We start from the raw sequence: 20,757 nt of genomic DNA on the forward strand, positions 1-20,757 counted from the left end.
TCATTTCACCATTAAAATGGCATGTAAACGTGTTATATTGGCCCTTCCGTATACTTATATAATATATATAATTAAATACTTATATAATAAAAAATGTGCATTTATCTTTTAAACTGTTTAGTTAGCCCAGTTAGCTTATGTGCTAGCATAGTCATACCCCCACCATTAGCCTCCTGGCTACAATAAGCTAACGCAGCTCTGATTAGCCACACAACAAGGTATCACAATAATAGTTTTTGATCATGCATTCACTACAGACGATGGCTTTGGGGTCCTTAGTGGACTCGAGTGCAGGGGGGACCCGATTTCTTACCACACCGGCAAATTACTGGTAATGTTACAACATCTCTTTCTGGAAAATTGACAGAATGAATTTACCAGTATTTTAAAAAAAAAAGCATGTTCACACTTACAGACCTTCCAAAAAGTTGCCAGTAATTTTCCGAAAAGGTCTGTATGTGTGAAAGGGGCTTATATGTAGATACAAACATTCTACTAGAAATGTTTGTTTTAAACACTTTCGATGTCTATCTAGGCTCTAGATCTGCCAGTTTCAGACTTTTAAATGAATTTATTTCTTACATAAACTGATTGGCTTATGCATTCACAATTGTATGAATCGTTATAGGGGTGGTAATGTAAATTGTAAATGATGTAAATTTGCATTAACTATTCTTTAAATTATTAATGTTATTATTTAAGATACAGGGTGACATGGTGACTCTGTGGCTAGCATTGTCGCATGTATACATGTTCTCCTTGTGTTGGCGTGGGTTTCCTCTGTGTGCTCCAGTTTATGTGTGTGTGTGTGTGTGTGTGTGTGTGTGTGTGTGTGTGTGTGTGTGTGCGTGCGTGCGTGCGTGCGTGCGTGCGTGCGTGCGTGCGTGTCTGTGTGTGTGTGTGTGTGTGCAACGGGTGTTTCCCAGTACTGAGTTGCAGGTGGAAGGTCATCCACTGCATAAAACATATGCTGGAACAGTTGGCTGTTCATTCCGCTGTGGCAATCCCTGATAAATAATTAATAAACGAATGAACAGTTAAGAAAATTTCTCAGTATTAAAGGGCTGACCCCAATATACATCTTGTTTTCACCTCCTTTAGTGGTGGATCAATCGTTAATGAGGGGGCTCAGTCCCCCTATACCCCCCCATAATTTGCACCCTGTTCGCACACACAGTACTCACAGTTGTTTATTTCCTTGTCGTGTAGAGTTTGGCTGGGTGAAGGTTGGGTCTGTTTTTCTCCCACCCTGAACATGTTTTCAGTGTTTCATTATTAATTTATGAAGGCTGAATAAAGAAGAGGTTTTCTTTGGCTTTTACATTTTTTTTTCTGTGTCTTTGTTTCTTTGTTGTTTCTAGGTGACTCTCCATACTGCACTCCTGAACAGTATAAGGACTGTGCTGAACCTGCTCTGGGTGAGTGTGAACTTCACATCTTTCCTTGAGACTTTCTGTAGACATAATGATTTTAGGACTGTACAAACTGCATATTCTATTCTGTACTATAACTGTATTCCTTAACATAAATCTTACACTGCAAAAAGAATTCTAAGATTTTTTTTGTCTTGTTTCCAGTCCAGATATCAAAAAGTGTTTTCTAATATATATATATATATATATATATATATATATATATATATATATATATATATATATATATATATATATATATATATATATATATTCTTGTTTTCATAAATATTAAGTCATAATTAAGTCGTTTTTTAATTAAAGCAAGCTAAATAGTTTTACAATATGTTAAATACTCAGTCTCTATTTTAATTATAGGTGCAAAGTCTAAAGCACATGGTGCAAACACATTAAGGGCATCTCCCAATCCATTTTTGCTACTTTAGGGATGGAAAAATATGCATGGTCTACCAGGGTTATTAATGAATTCTGGGTGTGTTTTGAGCATAACGTGCATTTAACCAATCAGAGTCTCATTTCCTATTCCTTTTAAGAGTCAGTTGCGTCAGACGGTGCATTTCCTATTTACTGTACATGGCACCCTTTGTAAGTGGAAAAACTAAACACTTTACTAGCGAGAAAACAGACCATCTGCAGCACGAGGATAAAGAACTAGCCTCCTCCATTTGCGCTCTATACTTTCTCTCTACTTGTACTTTTTACTTTACTTCTTTTCTTCCGTGGAGTAAGCACATTCATAATACATAATAACGACATAATAACATAACATAATAATACATAATCGACATAATAACATAACAATAAAATTAAAATGATCATGAATAAGCTGAAAAAAAAACTGGACATGAAGGTGGAATGGAGTTTTTATATTTTTATAAGCATTTTAACCCTTTTTTCATATGTAAAGATATTTGTGTATTGCTGTACATTCTGTGTGTATTAAGTGTTTTGGACCTGCATAGTTGCATAACTAACGCGTTCTGTGCTGGACTATAGACCAGTTTTTACTTGGTCAACGGCACGAAATGTTTCAAACAAGACAAAAACTCTAATTATAAGCATTTTTTTGCAGGGCACCAAGATGTATTAGCTTTTTTACATTTTGAAAAACAAATCTACTTTTCCCACGGAGAACAAAATGTTTTTTTGTTTGTTTTTATCATTGTGAAAGAGTATAGGGCATCTCAACATTCATTATTAACGTTTTCATTTGAGGCAGAACCATCTAGATTTGTGCTTCACTACTTTCAGCTCTGCCAGTACATTCTAATGTGTTTGTAACGATGCCATTTTGTGTTTTTGGCTTCATTGAAGTTGAGCAATCCTGCAGTATAGGGTTTTAGGACTGCATTTCTAGGACCCTTGTTTTTATATGTACTTATTTTGGGGTATTCCTGCAAGACTGGAGGCTGCAGTCTCTTACTAGCAGTTTATTCTAGCACTTAATGTTTGAGACTATATTAATAAAATTAATACATACATAACCAGCATTAGCACTTTTTGAATTGTTTAACATTATTTTTTTCAGTTACTATATTCATATAATAACCATATTCTGTCAATAATATAGATTTGCCTAGAAAAAAGTCTGCCTGAGTGTTAGAGTTCAGTTTATTAGCCACAGTGTGACAATACATGATGTGTGACCCACTTAAAGTGCAATAAATTGTAAATCAACTACACTACAAACAAGTGCGTTGTTTAATACCTGTTTAATACAGCATCCAGCTTCACAATGAACTGTTTTTGGTATAGAGAAATAAATCTGTAATATACTACAAAAAGGTACCCGCAGTTTAGTTTTTTCATTGCTCCTTTTTTTGTACCATAATTGCCCAACTCAGACAAATATATACTTTTCAGCTAATAAAAATGTCAATAAACTTCACTTCACTGAAACTTTACTGGGAAATGGAGTCTAAATGAACAGTAATAATAGTAGATATCAAGGTAATTCACGTGAAATGCATAAATAAACAGAAAACATCTGTAAATTTCTGAGATAAGGACAATTTTTTAAAAATACTCAGATAAATAGTAAATAACAGATTAATGGTATACAGTGCTCAGCATTTATTTGTACACCCCTCACAAATCTATCTTTTAAATGTATATTTTAATTGGAAGATAAACAATGTAATATTTGTGCATATACATAAAACTAGTCAGTACTGAACTCAAATCTGTAGCTTATCTAACAAAATAACTCATGATAACCAAATACTATTACACTCAAATTTGTTATAGAAAAATATTAAATACATTACAACTTACATTACATTACAATACAACTTAAAATTAGTTATTTAAACTATTATGTTTAGAAATGTGTTGAAAAAAAAATATCTCCGTTCAACAGAAATTTTGGAAAAATAAACAGGGGGGCTAATAATTCTGACTTCAAGTGTATATGTATATATTTGCTTTATTTTGACCAAAATCAAAACAGTTATTGGGAGGTTAATAATTCTGGTGGGCTAATTATTCTGACTTCAACTGTAAATCCCCAAATCTGCTATCACTTGAGTCTCCAAAACAAAAACGATCATGTTGAAATTAACAAAGTTATCCACATTGGCCTGCTTTTTCCTCATGTTGCTCATTTGCATGGCTTAAAACTAGAACTACCAATGCAGTCATTTGACTGTTTTTAAAATAAAATAAATAAAACTATAGTACCCTGACTTTTCCTAACTGTGTGTAACATTCATAATCATAAATATTATAAAACACAAAAGAGTTTTGAGTGTGTGAGTTTTTTTTTTTTTTTTTTTTTTTTTTTTTTTTTGTATATCTGAATGGAAGAAATTGTCAAATTGACCACACATTGTAGGTTCCACTACTTTTTCCCTGTGCATTGAATTGCTGTGCTTCTGTTGCCTAGCAACTCTACCTGTTTGCTGGACCATCAGTACGAGTTTAGTTACTCATACAGAATAATAGAGACTATATTACAAAATAAGATCTTAATAAGTTTATGACTTCAGCACATAGAGATTGTAAATATGATGTGACAAAAAATCACTGTAAAAAGGATTTATATGACTTAGCTGAGGTTAGCATGACTGCTATGGGCACTCTGGTTGTTACTGTATTCTGCTTGTTCCAGTGTTAAAGGTTCATGAAACCCCCCTCTTTCGGTTCAAGTCTACCTTAAAATGCTTTATGACCAGTGAGGAGTGCTGCGAGCAGAGGGAGAAGTGGGCATGGCCGGCAGAGCAGGGGAAATAGAGGGGAGCAAACAATTGTTGTCAGTTGGCTCACAAAGTCAGACAAAAGCATGAGACACAAATCGTGTGGAAACGCATTATTTTTATATATGATGAAAGGCAAAGTCCACCATTCTCCAATTCTCGTATAGCTCTCCCAACTGATATGCTTTCTGATAACCAACAACTTTGCTGTATTGGCTCTGACAGCATTGTGAGGAAAAAACATTCAGCAACCATCATGGATCATGGAAACAAACCAGGTACTATGTGGCATGCGCAGATGCGGTCTCCTTGCCCTCGGAAAGCATGTGCTCTCATAAATAATTAAGAATCAGGGTATTCTTATAGGGTAAGAGACACGTCAGAAACCGACACATCCTCTCTGGACAGGCAGAAAGCGCTATGTCACAAATTTTGAAAATGGCCTAAAATGATTTTAAACCCGGAACTAGCTATCAAAAGCTCAAAATTAGCCTTTTTTTTCACAATTAAAGCTGACAGGTGCTAATGTTGCCTTAACTGATGCTCAACACACACAAATCAGTTAAAATTTCAAATAAATACTCCAGGGTTTCTTGAACCTTTAATTCTAGGGGCCCTATCATACACCCGGCGCAATGTGGCGCAAGGCGTTGCGCAATAGTCTTTTGGTAGTGTAAGGTCCACCTAGTTGGCCCAATGCCGGTGTCCACTGGTGGATGAAGGTTCAATGCCTGCTCGGTCTTTCCAGTGCACAATGTTGATTTACCTTAAATTTAACTCATATCTGACTCCAAATTTATTATGAGGTGGTTTAGAATATTAATATATTTATCTTTAGTTTTATCTGACTCCAATCATAAAACATTAAGAAGATTATATCAATATATAATTTAGATAAATGTTTGAACCTTTTGTCTTCACTAGTAACTATCACATCCGTTCATTCGGGTGCTAATGTGCTCAGAGAAATCGCCCCGGCCGAAGGCATCCCTCACGGTCACATTCTGGTCAGTCTTGAATATTAAACAGAGGTAATTGACTAATACTTTTAAATGGACGCTACTAGCACGCTCGTTCTAAAGTACTTTTAGTTAGTCCCGCTTAAATGTACACCCTTGAGTTAAGACAATATCATTTCTAATTAGAGGTTTGGGCACTATTATAAATGTACCCGACTACTGGACTCTATAACTTTGGTTTTCACCAAGCCCATGGTTTCCCATATGAACTTAATTTAAAATAATATTACCTTCAAACAAAGCTGGGGTACACAATCTAGGTTAGTCGTGCAACATCTTGTTGTCCTAGACGGAAGTTAACGCCCTTTCCACCTACGTACACTTAAATCAATGTCAAGAGTCAGTCGGATTCTAAAACACAATTAGTGTGCCCAATGCTCCATCTCAACTGGATTTTAGTCCGTCTACTGACCTGACGCAAGAAGTGCTGAAACAAGGATACAGCGTAATCTACTAAAACTAATAATTACAGAGTGAGCAAAATATGTTCAAACATAACAATTTATTAGTCAGGTAAAAGTGTAATATGCCAATTAAATCAGTCAATTCATAAACGATCAATACAAAACATCAAATTATCAAAAACAAATCCAAGATGAAAAGATGCATACCTGACTTCAAAATATACAAAACATGGAGCATAAGCTCCATGTTATGGGCTGATCTGGGTAAGCAGAATCGCTCCGAACATTTCTCAAACCTTACCTTAAGTAATCCAAGAATCCCCTCTAGGAAAGGGGTGTGTGCATAAGAAAAGGCATTTGCATTTAGTGCTGCCTGTGGGAAAGTCACACCCTTCACAGTGGTTCAAAAGATGCCTGAAGTTATATATTTATTGTTTTGATTATGTCTATTTCTGAGAGAATGAGACCATTGTACCAGTCGCACTGAGACATTTCAAATGATATCAAACATGATAGATAAAGTCACTTGGGTTAACTTAGACATTGAAATGACCATATGTGTGAGGTGGGGTGGTTGAAGTTGAGTTTCAGCGGAACTGGTTCTTTCCCGCATTCCCACCTGCTGGGTTGTGAAGCCAATTGTCTCTGTTTTTGGCTCATGTTTGAATTGTCAAAGACATCAAAGTATTTGTGATATCTTACGCCTTACAGTAGTTTCAGCTTGGCGCAAGAGGGGTTTTAAGGCGTTGCGCTACGCTGTTTAAATAGCAAATGCATTTGCGCTCAGATGTGCGCCCATAGGCGTTCTGGTCTAAAAAGGAAGGCATTCTGAGGCGGACTGCTGGCGCGTTGTTATTTTGAGAAACTATAATAGATTTTTCATTAGACCAAAACAAACCCAGTCTAAACTCCGGCACAGAGTTGCGCCTCGCTTACACACTGCTTATTACGCACAAGAGAGCAATAGGCAAATATCTTTACAAATGAAAACATTTAAATATTAAGGATATATATAGGATATAATAAGAATAGATATAGGATATAAATATAAAGGATTAAAATTTTACAAAACATTATTTTCTAGCCTACATAAATATGAAAAATCCACTGCTTTTATGTCTTCTTCATCTCAGGATGCTTTTTCAGTTCTTTCATAACAATTTGCTTTTGTATAATTTTATTATTATTAGCAATATTATTTATTATATCCATATTTATATTTGTTTTATTAAAAACAAGCTTAGATTTGCCCACATGTTAGATTTTAGACCATATGGGGCACAGCATGTGTTTTAGGATATAACTCAGGTTTTTGAACACACTTCGGTAATATTGTTCATTTATTCGTTTGCTGGAAATAAGAACTGAATTTAGAAATAGTTTTGAAACTAATATTTGTGCTTAACAAACGCAATTAATTATTTATAGACTAACTGATGTCTGTGCATAAAAGTTTTCCTATCCAAGAGCGAAAGTGAAAGTGATCTTTTATCTCTCATTCTCACGCAGTAGATGCTCTGTTGACTCTAATTGGTTTATTCTTAAAACACACCTATAACTCATTAAGAAAATAAACTCAACCCTTTTAGACCATGCGCTATGGCGCAAAGCGGATTTTCACGTCCGTAAATTAGCAAAAATGCGTTCTGACACGCCCTGAAAGCGTTTGCGCCCTGCGTTTTGCGCTCTGCGCATGGACCATCAAAATAGAGCCCTAGGTATGTTTGGCATGTTTTCTCATCAGTAAGACAGGGTGAACAAATAAAGTATGTTTTGAATCCTAAAGTACTATTGGACTCATTTTTTTTCATTTAGTCACTTCTCTGGCACAAAATATATATCACAAATTTATGTTCAACAGGCCTTTGTGACTATTACAGCACTGACCCTCAACAGAATCCAATTACAAAAAAAAAACTGCAACCACCGTCCTTCTGTCACTCTCTTCACCACATATTCCTCCTTTGTGGAATAGATTTGTTGATAAGTGGCACCCTTAAACTGGATAAAACGGCAAACCGCAGAACAAAAAGCAAAATAAATGTAATAGAAGAAATCACATATGTGTTTGTATATGTGCTTCTACATCAGAGTAGCGGTAGACACTAGACATCAGAATGTATTATCTATAATCTTCACCAGCTTCTCTAAATTAGACTATATTAACTCTGTGTGGAGAAACTTTGAGAGTATGCCTCAGTTCTCTCACAATATAATTGCATTTTTCTTAGCAGATCTTGATTCCTCTTGACACTGAGACTTCTTTATTGAACTTTAAATTCCCTCTCATGAACTTGCTCAAATTAAGTCATTATTTTGGAAATGCATTCAGGGAAAACAAAGACTTGAACTCTTTTGTGCACCATCTCTGCTGACAGAATGCAGTCTGGCCCTCATTAACTCCCTCTCTACGTACAATCTGACAGTATATACCAGCGGTCTATCCCACACATAATAATCAAGTTGGCTCCATGTTCACTAATTATCTTCCACTAATGAGGAAATTCAAATTAGAGCGCAGCTAGGACTGTACATTTGCAAACTTTTTCAGGTATTCAGCGCAGCAGCCAATTCCAAACACATCCTCTGGTTATTAACATGTCTAATTTCTCACAGATTTTTAACCTTTTGATTAGAATTCCATGTGCACACGCATGCAAGATAAAGCCAGATTTAGTATGGGACAGCAATCCAAACCACCGGAAGAGTTTCAGTTGGAAATGTCTGACCTCAATTGACAAGTAAAGGCACAATGGCGCAGCACAAGAGGCTGAACAGCTTGTCTAAAACTTTAGCTGCTGGCTTCAGAAATGCTTGACAGCTGGTTCTTATCTTTGGCAAAGTATAGAGGAAATTATCAACAACTCCAACTTTCTGCTTACTGCACCCTGAGGAGGGAAGAAATATATGCTTTAGGTTTACCAGAACAATATGCAGATGCACACATTTAGACATGAATGGGAAGCTATTAGAGGTAAGACGGGGAAATTGCTGGATTAAAGACAAAATAAATACAAAACCCTTTAAAATGAGTGAGATTGCCAATGATGAGAGCACTGAGGGACAATACAGAGTATATTACAACCACAATCAGTTCAGAATATAAGAAAATATTACTGCTTACTTAACACTGTGTGCTATATTTTGTTTGTTAAGATGCCATAGAACAAATATCTGGATATACCAATAGGCATAGCTGAGTTGTAAGTTCAATACATAGAAATAGCTTATCATCAGTGTTGCAAAGTAACAGATTACAAATACTCAAACTACTGTAATTGAGCAGTTTTTTTTAGGAATATTAATTTACTAAGTAGTTTAAAAAATGGGTGTTTTTACTTTCCCTTAAGTTTATTTTTAGTGCTGTATCGGTACTTTTACTGAGTACTTTTAGGGACTGAGTAGAAATTTCAGTCCTGCTATTCCTGTCCAATTAAATCACACATAGAAAGTAAATCGCATCATACTAAACAATCTCAAGACATGGGTGCTTTATATATAAAAATCAAACAAACTGTTTGAAAGCACTAAGTGTCCAAAGAGATGGCCAAAATCTTTACACACCATGACCCACAGACTGTTTACACAGTCTGAAAAATGTCAAATAGTCTTAAACAATAAATTAATGTACTACAGAATGTTACGTTTACACACAAACACCAGCACAAATTGCATATAAAAGCATTAGCCTTTCACAGCATCATACTCACTACTACCTATTCTTGAGTGCTTTTAAAAGGTCTACTTTTTATTCTCTATACTTTGAGTAATATTTACAACAAATACTGTAAAAAAATACCTTTTAAAAATTTATTCAGCAGTCCCCCAAATCAACATAATTGACATAGTTGAGGATCCAAATGTAGATTATTAAGAGATTTGCAGGCAGGCAAAAGTCAAAACAGAGAATGCAGGTAATCCAAAGCGTAGTCAGAACAATAGGCAAATGTTGGGGAAAGGTGGCAAAACAACATAAACTATAAAAAAGGCAAAGATCAAAAACCACGGCAAAGCAAGACAAAGAAACACTTCATTATGCTCACTTAGAGGAGACAAGTCTTAGCCGAGATTGTGTGTGAATGAGGTGTCTTTAGTCCTAGTAATCAATCCACCATGAACTTCCAGCTGTGTATGTGTGTGTGTGTGTGTGTGTGTGTGTGTGTGTGTGTGTGTGTGTGTGTGTGTGTGTGTGTGTGTGTGTGTGTGTGTGTGTGTGTGTGTGTGTGTGTCTGTGTGTGTGTGTGTGTGTGTGTAATCAGGGGAAATCAGGAACTGGTGTGTGTGCAAGGTGTAAGATGGGAGTTGTAGTTAATTAAAGTGGCAGATGTGTAATTCTCCAGCAATCTGCTAAATGCTAGATTGCTGGCAATCGTGACTAAAGGACTATCTTCTTATACCTTACATATTATTTAATATATTGCCAAAAACTGTATGAAGTTTATTAATTGTATTCTAAGTGTACCTTGTATGATCTTGAAAAGAAAGGTTCATGCAAGTGTGTATGTTAGGTCAGTGCTATTATTCAGAATAAGTTATGATGGCTTTTTTTAATGAAAGAAAAAAATGGTATATATCTATTTCCAGGTGATTTAATTACAGTTTCCATAGAAACGTTGTATGCAAAATGGTGTGCATGTTGTTAATGATTAATAATGAATGGTTAATTTAGCAGACATTTAGAGTAACTGCTGAAATACATTCTGTTAATGCAATCTTTGTTAAGCCATTTGCGATTAGCCTACTTTATGAATAAAACCAATACTATTACACAACATACATAAACAGAGAATAATTGTGCAAGACAAGATTCGATATATGCAGATGCCATAGAAAGCATAAATTTTGAATCTTTTTCTTGCAGTGTTTTCTAGTCTGATGTTAGCTGCTTCCTTTGTGCAAACAATCATGTACATGTTTATTAATAGGCAATACTATGGTATGGTGATTAAATAAAGTGCAAAAAGCAAGATATAAAATAAATAAGCCACAGTGGAAATGAATAGTCAAGTGGATTGCAGTGTGTGAGATTTGAGTCTTTAATTCAGCATGTTTGTATAGGTTTGTATTAATTTAAATCATTTGGTTTCTGCATGCAGAATATGTCCACACCATTTACATCCTCTGCTGTAAAATTAATACAAGTATGAAACTCCCAGCTGTTTTCTATAACAGAACCTTTGTGGTTTCGAAAACAGGATGTGCCACAGGCGATGCCTAGAGAAGACGAAAGTTATGGAGTGTGAAAAGTGCTATGAAGTTCATACTGAACGATGGATTTAGCAAAGATTACACCACATTTAATGGCCTTGTGTGGGTTTGCATGCTCATATATTCTCTTCAGTTGTGTATGAGAGAGGAGGTTAAATCTGACTTAATTCTCCAATTAAATGATTTGACTTTAGCATCGTCTCCAATGGATGAATTTAAAATGTTTCTGTGAAAGGTCAGATTCCATCTCAGGTCATGCAAGTTATGAGCTGATTAGAAATCTGAAAGTGCCACCAGGAGCAAAGGATTTCAGCCCTGAGCAGCAGGCAGGAGAATTGCAAATGATTCTCTTTTGTTTCATTAAATGTTCAAAATAGGCAAATAAAACAGAATTAAAGATAAAAGGCCAGACTTACAGTATTACTGTGTTTTTGGCATTAAAACAGAACTATCAGATTTTACTAAACATGAGCAGAAAAGAATGGCGATGAAAAGACACAGCTTTTTTTTTTTTTTTTTGATCACCTGACCTTCCTGAGTTTGAACAAACACTGTAAACCCTAATAAGTTGAGACTACTCAAATGATTTGAGAAAAGTGATTCCTTCAGTTTGTTTGAGTAATGGGAAATAGCCAACGCAGTTAATTGAGTTGACCAAATGTGGTCTCTTTATTGTATTAACTTAAATGTTAAATTACAGCTAACTTAATTGTTTAAGTACAGATAACTTAAATGGCTAATAAAGTAAACTTTTTATCTATTTTGTCATCTATTTTCAGTCTTATCAGTTAACAATCCAAAATAATTCAAAATTTTACTTTGTGAGTCATTCTTTTAAAGAGATTGTCGTGGTTGCTAATTCATCATATTAACAGGAACAGAAATTAACCGATTCAGATGTGCATTCGAACTGAAGCATTGAAAAATGTGCAATGGGCGTGATTTCTACACAGTTTTGCAGCCTTAAAAGGCTCCACAGACTATTCAAATAACATGGTTTATTATTGCACAAACGTGTGAGCATTTTAATGACTTTTCCACATGCAAAATGATTTATTGTAGATAAAACATTAATGACGATACTGCCATTTGCAAACTACAATGGCGCAGCCAGTATTTTGGAGCCATAGAATTGCGATACTACCATAGTACCCGTAGATCGCGCAATCCTAATATATTCACAGCAAAATATACAGTAGTTTTCACAATGTAACTTTAAAATACAGTAACATACTGCAAAACTGCCCTACAGTAAAATACAGTTCACATTACCGTTAAGCTTTGTGTAATTTACAAAATTCGTAAACAGTGTAGTATAGGTTAATTGATGTATTTACTAGCATGAACAAACAAAGAACAATACATTTATTAAAGTATTTATTCATCTTTGATAAAGTGAATGGTGAAAAAGCTGCTTAATTGTTAGGTCATGGTAACCACAATGCATTAAGTGAGGTTTATTCATAAACTAATTTGGAGAGGATCACATGCTTATGATTTATCATGGCCAGTCTCTTTTTTGCTAATCACTATCTTCCAATCATATGAGCCCTAGGCTACTATAAATAACCACAGTTTTCAGTCCATTTTATCTTCGTTTGGAATAAACCCCCCTTCCTCCCCTATTCTCCTCCTTTACCTCTGATCGGGCGGCACGGTGGCCCAGTGGTTAGCACTGTGAGCCCCACAGCAAGATCACTACCGGCCCTGGTCCCACCAGGCCGGTGGGCGTTTCTGTGAGGAGTTTGTATGTTCTCCCCGTGTCTCCGCGTGGGTTTTCCCTGGGTTCTCCGGTTTCCTCTCACCATCCAAAGACATTCAATCTGCATAACAATCAAGCATTTGTCTAACCCCTTTTGTTCCCTTAGCTCAGGGGTGTCAAACTTAATCCCTAGAGGGCCGAAGCCCTTCACAGTTTAGTTCCAACCCTGCTCCAACACACTTACCTGTAGGTTTCAAACAAGCCTGAAGGACTCAATTAGTTTGATCAGTTGTGTTTAATTAGGGTTGGAACTAAACTGTGCAGAGCTGCGGCCTTTTTGGAACTGAGTTTGACACCTGTGCCTTAGCTACTGCTGCCAGGGAGTTCTGAGATCCACCGAGCTCAGGCTCCCCTCTCGCTCTGCCAATGGGAAGAAGCCCCGGGCTCGAGGATTCCTTGAGCTCAGGGCTCTCTCCCGGGCCAGCATTCCAAACAAGCTTTTTATAAATCAACAGCTAAGTGTGAACTCTTGAAATAAAGTTAACAAGTTTGATTTGGAGTTTAATAATGCATTTGAAATGATAAATGCTGTGCAAGTATTGTTCAACGTTAGATTATTGAAATTTTGTAATTAACATTACCCAATGAAACCTTTTTGTAAAGAATGACCAAAATGTCTAATAATTTTTGAAGAAAATATGTATTGTAGGATTTACAACTGGATGAAATATGCCTGCATGACATCAAAGAGAACTTAAAGAGAATCATTCAGAATTTTTAGTCTCCTATTGGTTGCCTATGATTTTCTTAAACTGTCCAGCTGCAGGACAGTTGGAAGCCACAGTCTTCAGTGGACTTTCTAAGGGTATTTCTGATAAAGAGCCATTTGCACTCAAAGAATCAAATACGACTCATTCGCTTGTTGGAATGCCAAGTAGAGCTTAATTTGATTGCATGAAAATGCTTTTACACATCACTGAAATTGAGCATCTTTTTCCTTGTGTTCTCCACTGTGGCCGATTGAGCACATTGAACAGGCATTGGGCAGTCTGTGAGACAGATTACTCAAATTGGATGTTTAGTAAACCAGTGCACAAGAAGAAAGCTTAAGGGATAAAAGTGTGCAAACAAAATTGAACAGTGCAGAAAGAGACTGTTCTTATTTTACATCATCTACACATTATGCAAATGAAGCATATCTAAAATTAAGAATGTGGTGATCAAAAGATTAACATGATTCAGAGTGCTTTTACACCTGGATTGTTGTTATAATTGTTATTTATTTATTTATTTTTATCTGGCACGTATTCTCTCTTAACTTGGTTCATCTGGGCAGACCGGAACACAGCAATCACACCTAGATCCATATCAAAACAATTGGTCTGAGACTGACTGAATTAGATGGTCTTGGCCTGCTTGAAAATAAACTCCAAATAGGTTCATTTGAGGTGAGAAAGAAAACATACACAGCAGAAAACACTATCAGGCTTTATCCTGATGAGTTATGTGGGTAATTTTGGAACAAAAATTATATAAAATGGCCAACTCAAACTTTTTTTTTCAGAACAGCTCTCCATAATGCATAAAAATACCACTGAAGCCCTGATTCTTGCTCAAAATGGCAAACTAATGTAATGAGAGCTACAAAGAAAGCCACAAAAAGCACAGTGAGCCAATGTGACAGATGACTGATACGTATGAGCTGAGTCCCAGAACAAAAACAGATGGTCTCTGACCAATTAAAAAAGAGTTTGGTTGCACATGACAAATTTTGTTCGATTTAGAAATAGTGCCTTGTGAAAGTGAACCAAATCCAGATGAAACAGCAACACTGAAACGATTTTAATCCCTGTTTTTGGAACAAAGCTAACAATCTGCAGGTGTGAAAATGGCCTCATATTTAAAATGGGAACCAAGTGCTGTTTTGTTTATGAGTTGAATAACCACAGTTTTGTTTGGTGTTCATTTGGTATTCAGTTAAACAAAGAGAAAATTGAAGTCTTTGTATTTGGCAACAGAGATGAGGTTAAATGTGAATTGTACCTTGTACGTGAATGATTACATTGGCTCTAGGTGTCAAACAACAAAAAATCAGGTCAAGAGTCTTCAGTCTTTCAGTAGTCATGTCAAAGTTGTAACTAAATCAGCATACCATAATCTCAAAAAAATTGCAATAATTATAGATGCTTTGTTTCCAGTGAGGACTTAGAGAAACTTGTTCATGCTTTTATCAGCAGCAGGGTGGATTACTGTAATGGACTTCTCACTGACCTTCCCCAAAAGACAGTTAGACAGTTGCAGCTCATCCAGAATGCCTGGATTCTAGCCAGAAACAGAAAATTACATGACCTGATTAATGACAATGTCCTCAGGTCATTTAACTGGCTCCCAGTTACATTCAGAATAGATTTTAAAGTATTATTACATGTCTATAAATCACTATATGGCCTAGAACCTCAATACATTACAGATATGCTCACTGCATACAAACCGAATAGATCATTCAGATCTTTAGGATCAAATAAAACAAAAATTCCAAGAGTTCAGTCAAACCAGGGTGAATCGGCCTTCAGCTACTCCGCCCTCTACTGCTGGAATTAGGTTTTAGAAATGATCAGATGTGCTCCAATATTAGGCAAAATAAAATCAAGACTGAAAACACATCTGTTTAGCTGTGCCTTTGCTGAATGAGTATTAAGCTACGTCCGACAGGTCACACTATAATGTCTTTCTTTTCTTTTTCAATCTTTCAAAACCTGTTTTTACACATTTTAATCTGTTTTAAATCATGTTATTATTTGTTTTGTTTTCATTTTCTTATAATTTTCTCTTTTATTAAGCGCATTTCACTCAAGTTGTGTATGAAATGTGCTATAAATAAACTTGCCTTGCCTTGACGAGACACTTTTGGTGTAAACAGTTATTTTTTCAAAAGTTTTTGCACTTTTTGGCCCAGAAATAAGCAGTGGGCTTTCGTTGCCTTCTAGTCCTTTGATGGCAGTTTGGTGTCTGCAGCAATTTTGGGGGAGCCGAGAGCCATAAAGAGCAAGTTCCACAGAGAAGGATAAAAAAGGATGAGACAACAGTGGAATCTTGTAAACATTCCTTTGCAGCACTTTATTTTGATTTCCCCCTTTAGACGTTCTATTAACTTTGCAACTACTTGTCATATACCGTAGCAGTCATTAGAGGATTAATAGACTGTCTGCTTACTATGTGCTAACACTTTAGATGCTGCTCCAACAGAAATTCAGTTGACTACAAACAAATTCTTCGTATGTGCGAACGTTCCTGGCAATAAAGCTCTTTCTGATTCTGATTTCTGATTCTGATCATAGTTTTATACTAAAGCATTTTAATAAATCCAATCAAATGTGGACAATGCTGAGAACAGAGTGTGAAATGTATTGAGTTTGTCCACTTTGACATCATCCAAAGGTGGAAAAAGATTAGTTTGTTCTTATAGTGTGAATGCACATGTAGTTGAATGCATTCAAGCAGTCGCTCCACATGCTGAGCTTATTCATAAACCATGTGGCATGTGATGTAAAAGCACACTGGAAAGACAGATTTAAACTTTGTCACTGTTAATGTTAGGTTTTTGTATAGCAGGCAAAAAAAAACTATTTCAAGTAGAATGTTCTCTAACCAGTCTTGGTATTTTTAATCGTTTTCTTTTGCAAAAATAAATATATATTTGACTGCATATTAGATTTTTTGTAACAGGCTATGGCTGCTTCATTCTCTTCAAACAGCAGCTCTTCCGCAGCTCCCTGTGAACTGGTATTGTTCATATACAGCTTTGTGAATGTTTTGTTTTATTTGCAAAGTGTTTTATGTGCTTTATATAATTCAATTCTATTCAAAGCAACTTTCAGAGAAGCAGTTTAAGCCTTGAAAACTTTGAATGATGTTGGATGATCTTTTCACATGATCAATTGGCATATAGATGCAATGCAACTATGCCAACAAAGTGTGCAATAGGAACCATAAAAATAAATTGTTATTACAATCTCATTTATAACAGAATGGAGTAGTTTTTGCCTTAATTTGCTTACCAATGTCTTTTGCATAGTCCACTATCTGTCGAGTGACAGTATTTACATTTTTACAATCAGATTAATTTACAACATTTAATTAAAACAATTCATTTCAGTTTTTTTTTGTAGCTCAGCACTAAAACAAACAAAAAAGCTTATGCCAAATTAGAAATGACAATCTCATTTAAAGGCATTTGGCCCAACCCTCTCCATCCTTCTCATTTTCTTCTTAGATTGGATGGTGGGCCAAATAAAAGGTTACATTACTCTAAACGGAGGTAACTGATATGTACTTGCTAAGTTAGTAAACAAAATGTCTAAGAGAGACCATCAAAACTAATGGATGAAAGCTCAATTTTACCAGTACTGAAACATTGAGAGTGACTCAGTTAAAGCTTATCGTCAGTTAGTTTAATCCACACAAATACCACTACAGAATACATGCTTCAATCACCAATGAATCTGTCTTTTGTTGTTCAGTAAGTTTATCTTTTAGAAGACACATTGGCAGTATATGATCCCTGGGGTTTACCAGGTTCATAGTGTTGGTTTTCATCACACTCTTGCAGTATTCTCTAAAGGTAATCAAGAGTTCAACACATGCTATTTTTTTTCAAGCCGTCAAGACTTGACAATGTGATTTAAAAATGTTCTGAAATCCTCAGTGTGTGTGTTTATTTGTGTGTATTTGTGTGAAGACTCAGAAATGACCAGAGAATTGCAAGATGACCTTACTTTCTTTACATTGCCAGTTGTCCTGACATATATAACACTCGGCTGAGGAATGCCGTCTGCAGAAAGAACTGACATATATTTTCTCTTTCTTCCCTGTACCCTTTCCTGTCTCTCCTCATTTTCCCTTTCTCTTTTCTCTCTCCTCTCTTCTTTACTCTTCGTAGCTGCTCTGTCAGCTGTTGAAGGCACAAACTGCATCTGCAGGAGCCCCTGTAACATGACTCGATACAACAAAGAGCTTTCCATGGTCAAGATCCCCAGTAAAACATCTGCACGCTACCTGGAGAAGAAGTTCAACCGATCCGAGAAATATATCACGTGAGTGTTAAAAGCCTTTTTCCTCTCAAATACATCAAAAAGGCTTTGAAATCGGTGTCCTCTGAAGTATATTTTTCCTGCATCTTGCGACTTCACCACTTTTCAAACTTTTTAATTGTTGTCCTCGTAATACATTTCCCAGGATTTAACTTTTACCTCATTACTGCCACCAATTTGCTAAATTACCAGTTAATGTACCACCTCATATACAAGATCACAGAGACGTGGAGCTTGTTAATGATCACAAGCCATTCCTTTTCTGCCAAGAATCAGTTCTGGTGTTATTAGGTTTGGGTGAAAAATAATTGAATGAAGATTTGTCTTATTCACAAGTTTGAAGGGAATTTGATTTGGCAACCCAAGCTCATTCTGATTAAGTACCTGTGTAAACATTTCTGAAAAGAGCAAAATACATCCCAGGAGCTATGTTTTTTGCCATTTTTGTTATTGCAAATCCATCAGAGGCCGCTGTATGTGCTTTTTCAGATCTCAGATTTCTCTCATGAGGAGTAGGATCTGTCTGCAGACTGCAAGACAAGGGCGTAACATGAAAGGGCCTTAGGGGCGTAACTTATGGTATGTTAGAGGCGTAACTTGAAGCTATGGAGACGTCAAAACTATGTTGTCAGCAAGATGGCACTGTACATCAGTTATTAACTTCTACACCTACCTCACATCTAAACCCAACCATCACAGTTATTAATGTCTATATCTACCACAACCCTAAACCCAACCATCAGTTATTAACATCTACTGTATGCCTACCACAACCCTAAACCCAACCATCATCGTTATTAAATTCTACGCTTTTCCCAAACCTAAACCCAACCATCACAGTTATTAATGTCTATACCTACCACAACCCTAAACCCAACTATATCATCGTTATTAACTTCTACACCTTTCCAAAACCTAAACCCAACCATCACAGTTATTAACGTCTATACCTACCACAACATTAAACCCAACCATCAGTTATTTATGTCCACACTTTCCCCGACCCTAAACCCAACCATCATAGTTATTAATGGCTATACCTACCACAACACAAAACCCAACCATCACAGTTTTTAACATTCAGCTGTAAGTTGTGAGGCTTACATACAAGACATGATTGCCACTGAACTATTATTTTCAAGTAGAACTGTTATTTCCGAGTAGAGTTGCATGGTGGAGTTGCTTAATGAAATATAATAAAGTATCAAATTAATTAGTTGTGGGTAAAAAAACATTACGCACCTTCATCTTATGGCCCTATCCTGCAGTTCGCAGACAGGTACACTTGCTCACAAGCGTCAATTTTGACTGCAAACACTATGGTAAGGGGCAGGAGATGAGCTCGACAAGATGATTAATCATGAAAAATCATAATCTTTGTAATCCATTTCTGATCAATTGTTATTTTCTAAAAAACAAAAGCACAATGACAAAAAATTTTATGTGAAATGTGAAAAATTATGTTAATCTTCAGTGTTAATCTTCAGTGTCACATATTGCTAAGATACCATTCTAATATGACGAATTGAAATTACAATTATTGTTTTATGTAATGACTGGATGCTTATTATTTGTTGTAGCCAATTATTTCATTTCTAATTTAGTTGGTTTAATACAATGTTTAATTGAAAGTATGCACCTTTAATATATCAAATTGTGTTATTATTTAATGAATTATTGCTGAATTCAATAGTTCACGGTATGTCTGATAATATTTTTCTTCTAGAGAAAGTCTTATTTGTTTTATTTCGGCTAGAATAAAAGCAGTTTTAATGATTTTTTTTTTTGAAACCATTTTAAGGTCAGAATTATTAGCCCCTTTAAGCTGTTTTTTCGATAGTCTAAAGAACAAACCATCGTTATACAATAAATTGCCTTATTACCCTAACCTGCCTAGTTAACCTAATTAACCTAGTTAAGCCTTTAAATTTCACTTTAAGCTAGAAGAGTCTTTAAAAATATCTAGCAAAATAGTATTTACTGTCATCTTGACAAAGATAAAATAAATCAGTTATTTAAGATGTCATTAAAACTATGTTTAAAATTGTCTGAAAAAAAATCTCTCTGTTAAGCAGAAACTGGGGGGGGGGGGATAAACAGTGGGGCTAATAATTCAGGGGGGTTAATAATTCTGACTTTAACTGTATATTCAAGAAAGTTATAAAGTATATTTAACTGCATAAATGACTCACAAAGCCGTCTTTGTGAGTCATTAAAAAAATGGAAAGCTTCTCTTGCCTTAAACAAACTCCACCCTGTGTGTTGTTTGCTATTTGAAATGTTAGACATGCTTCTAGACAATAAAAGTGGCATTAGCACACAGGACATTTGATGTGCCTCTCAGACATATTTATTTTTCCTCCAGACATTTAGCTGACAAGTTGAGAACACTTTTGCTTTGTGTCAAGAACATTCGGGGAGTTGTTCTTCAATATACTGACAGATATCGCATCCTCTCCATTCATTAGTTCATTGTCATTGCGATAAGCATGTGATTGATGTGTCTGAAACGTGGAGCTATAAGGAAAACTGAATCTCTGTTTCTTTCTCTCTCATTTTCTTTTTCTCTCAGACACACTCACACATACACACATGTTGCTCAAGCGCAGAGTCAATTAAATCAGCATAATGCAAACAGCATATAATCACTCTGGTGTCCCACTAGACAGATATGCTTCTCTAGACTGCTTCATTTTATTATGATGAG

At 35.7% G+C, this 20,757-nt stretch overlaps 1 protein-coding gene across 10 annotated transcripts in view; it reads left to right on the forward strand.

Moving 5' to 3' along the window:
- Positions 1-20,757, forward strand: part of asic2 (acid-sensing (proton-gated) ion channel 2) — an 814,368-nt gene that overhangs the window by 779,154 nt on the left and 14,457 nt on the right. For all 10 annotated transcript variants that reach the window (XM_068216458.2, XM_073938667.1, NM_214788.1 and 7 more), the window contains 2 exon segments: positions 1,362-1,418; positions 17,900-18,053. In XM_068216458.2, the coding sequence (XP_068072559.1) occupies positions 1,362-1,418; positions 17,900-18,053 (211 nt within the window).

This window comes from Danio rerio, chromosome 3, assembly GCF_049306965.1.
Source record: "Danio rerio strain Tuebingen ecotype United States chromosome 3, GRCz12tu, whole genome shotgun sequence".
In the NCBI taxonomy this organism is placed as follows: Eukaryota; Metazoa; Chordata; class Actinopteri; order Cypriniformes; family Danionidae; genus Danio; species Danio rerio.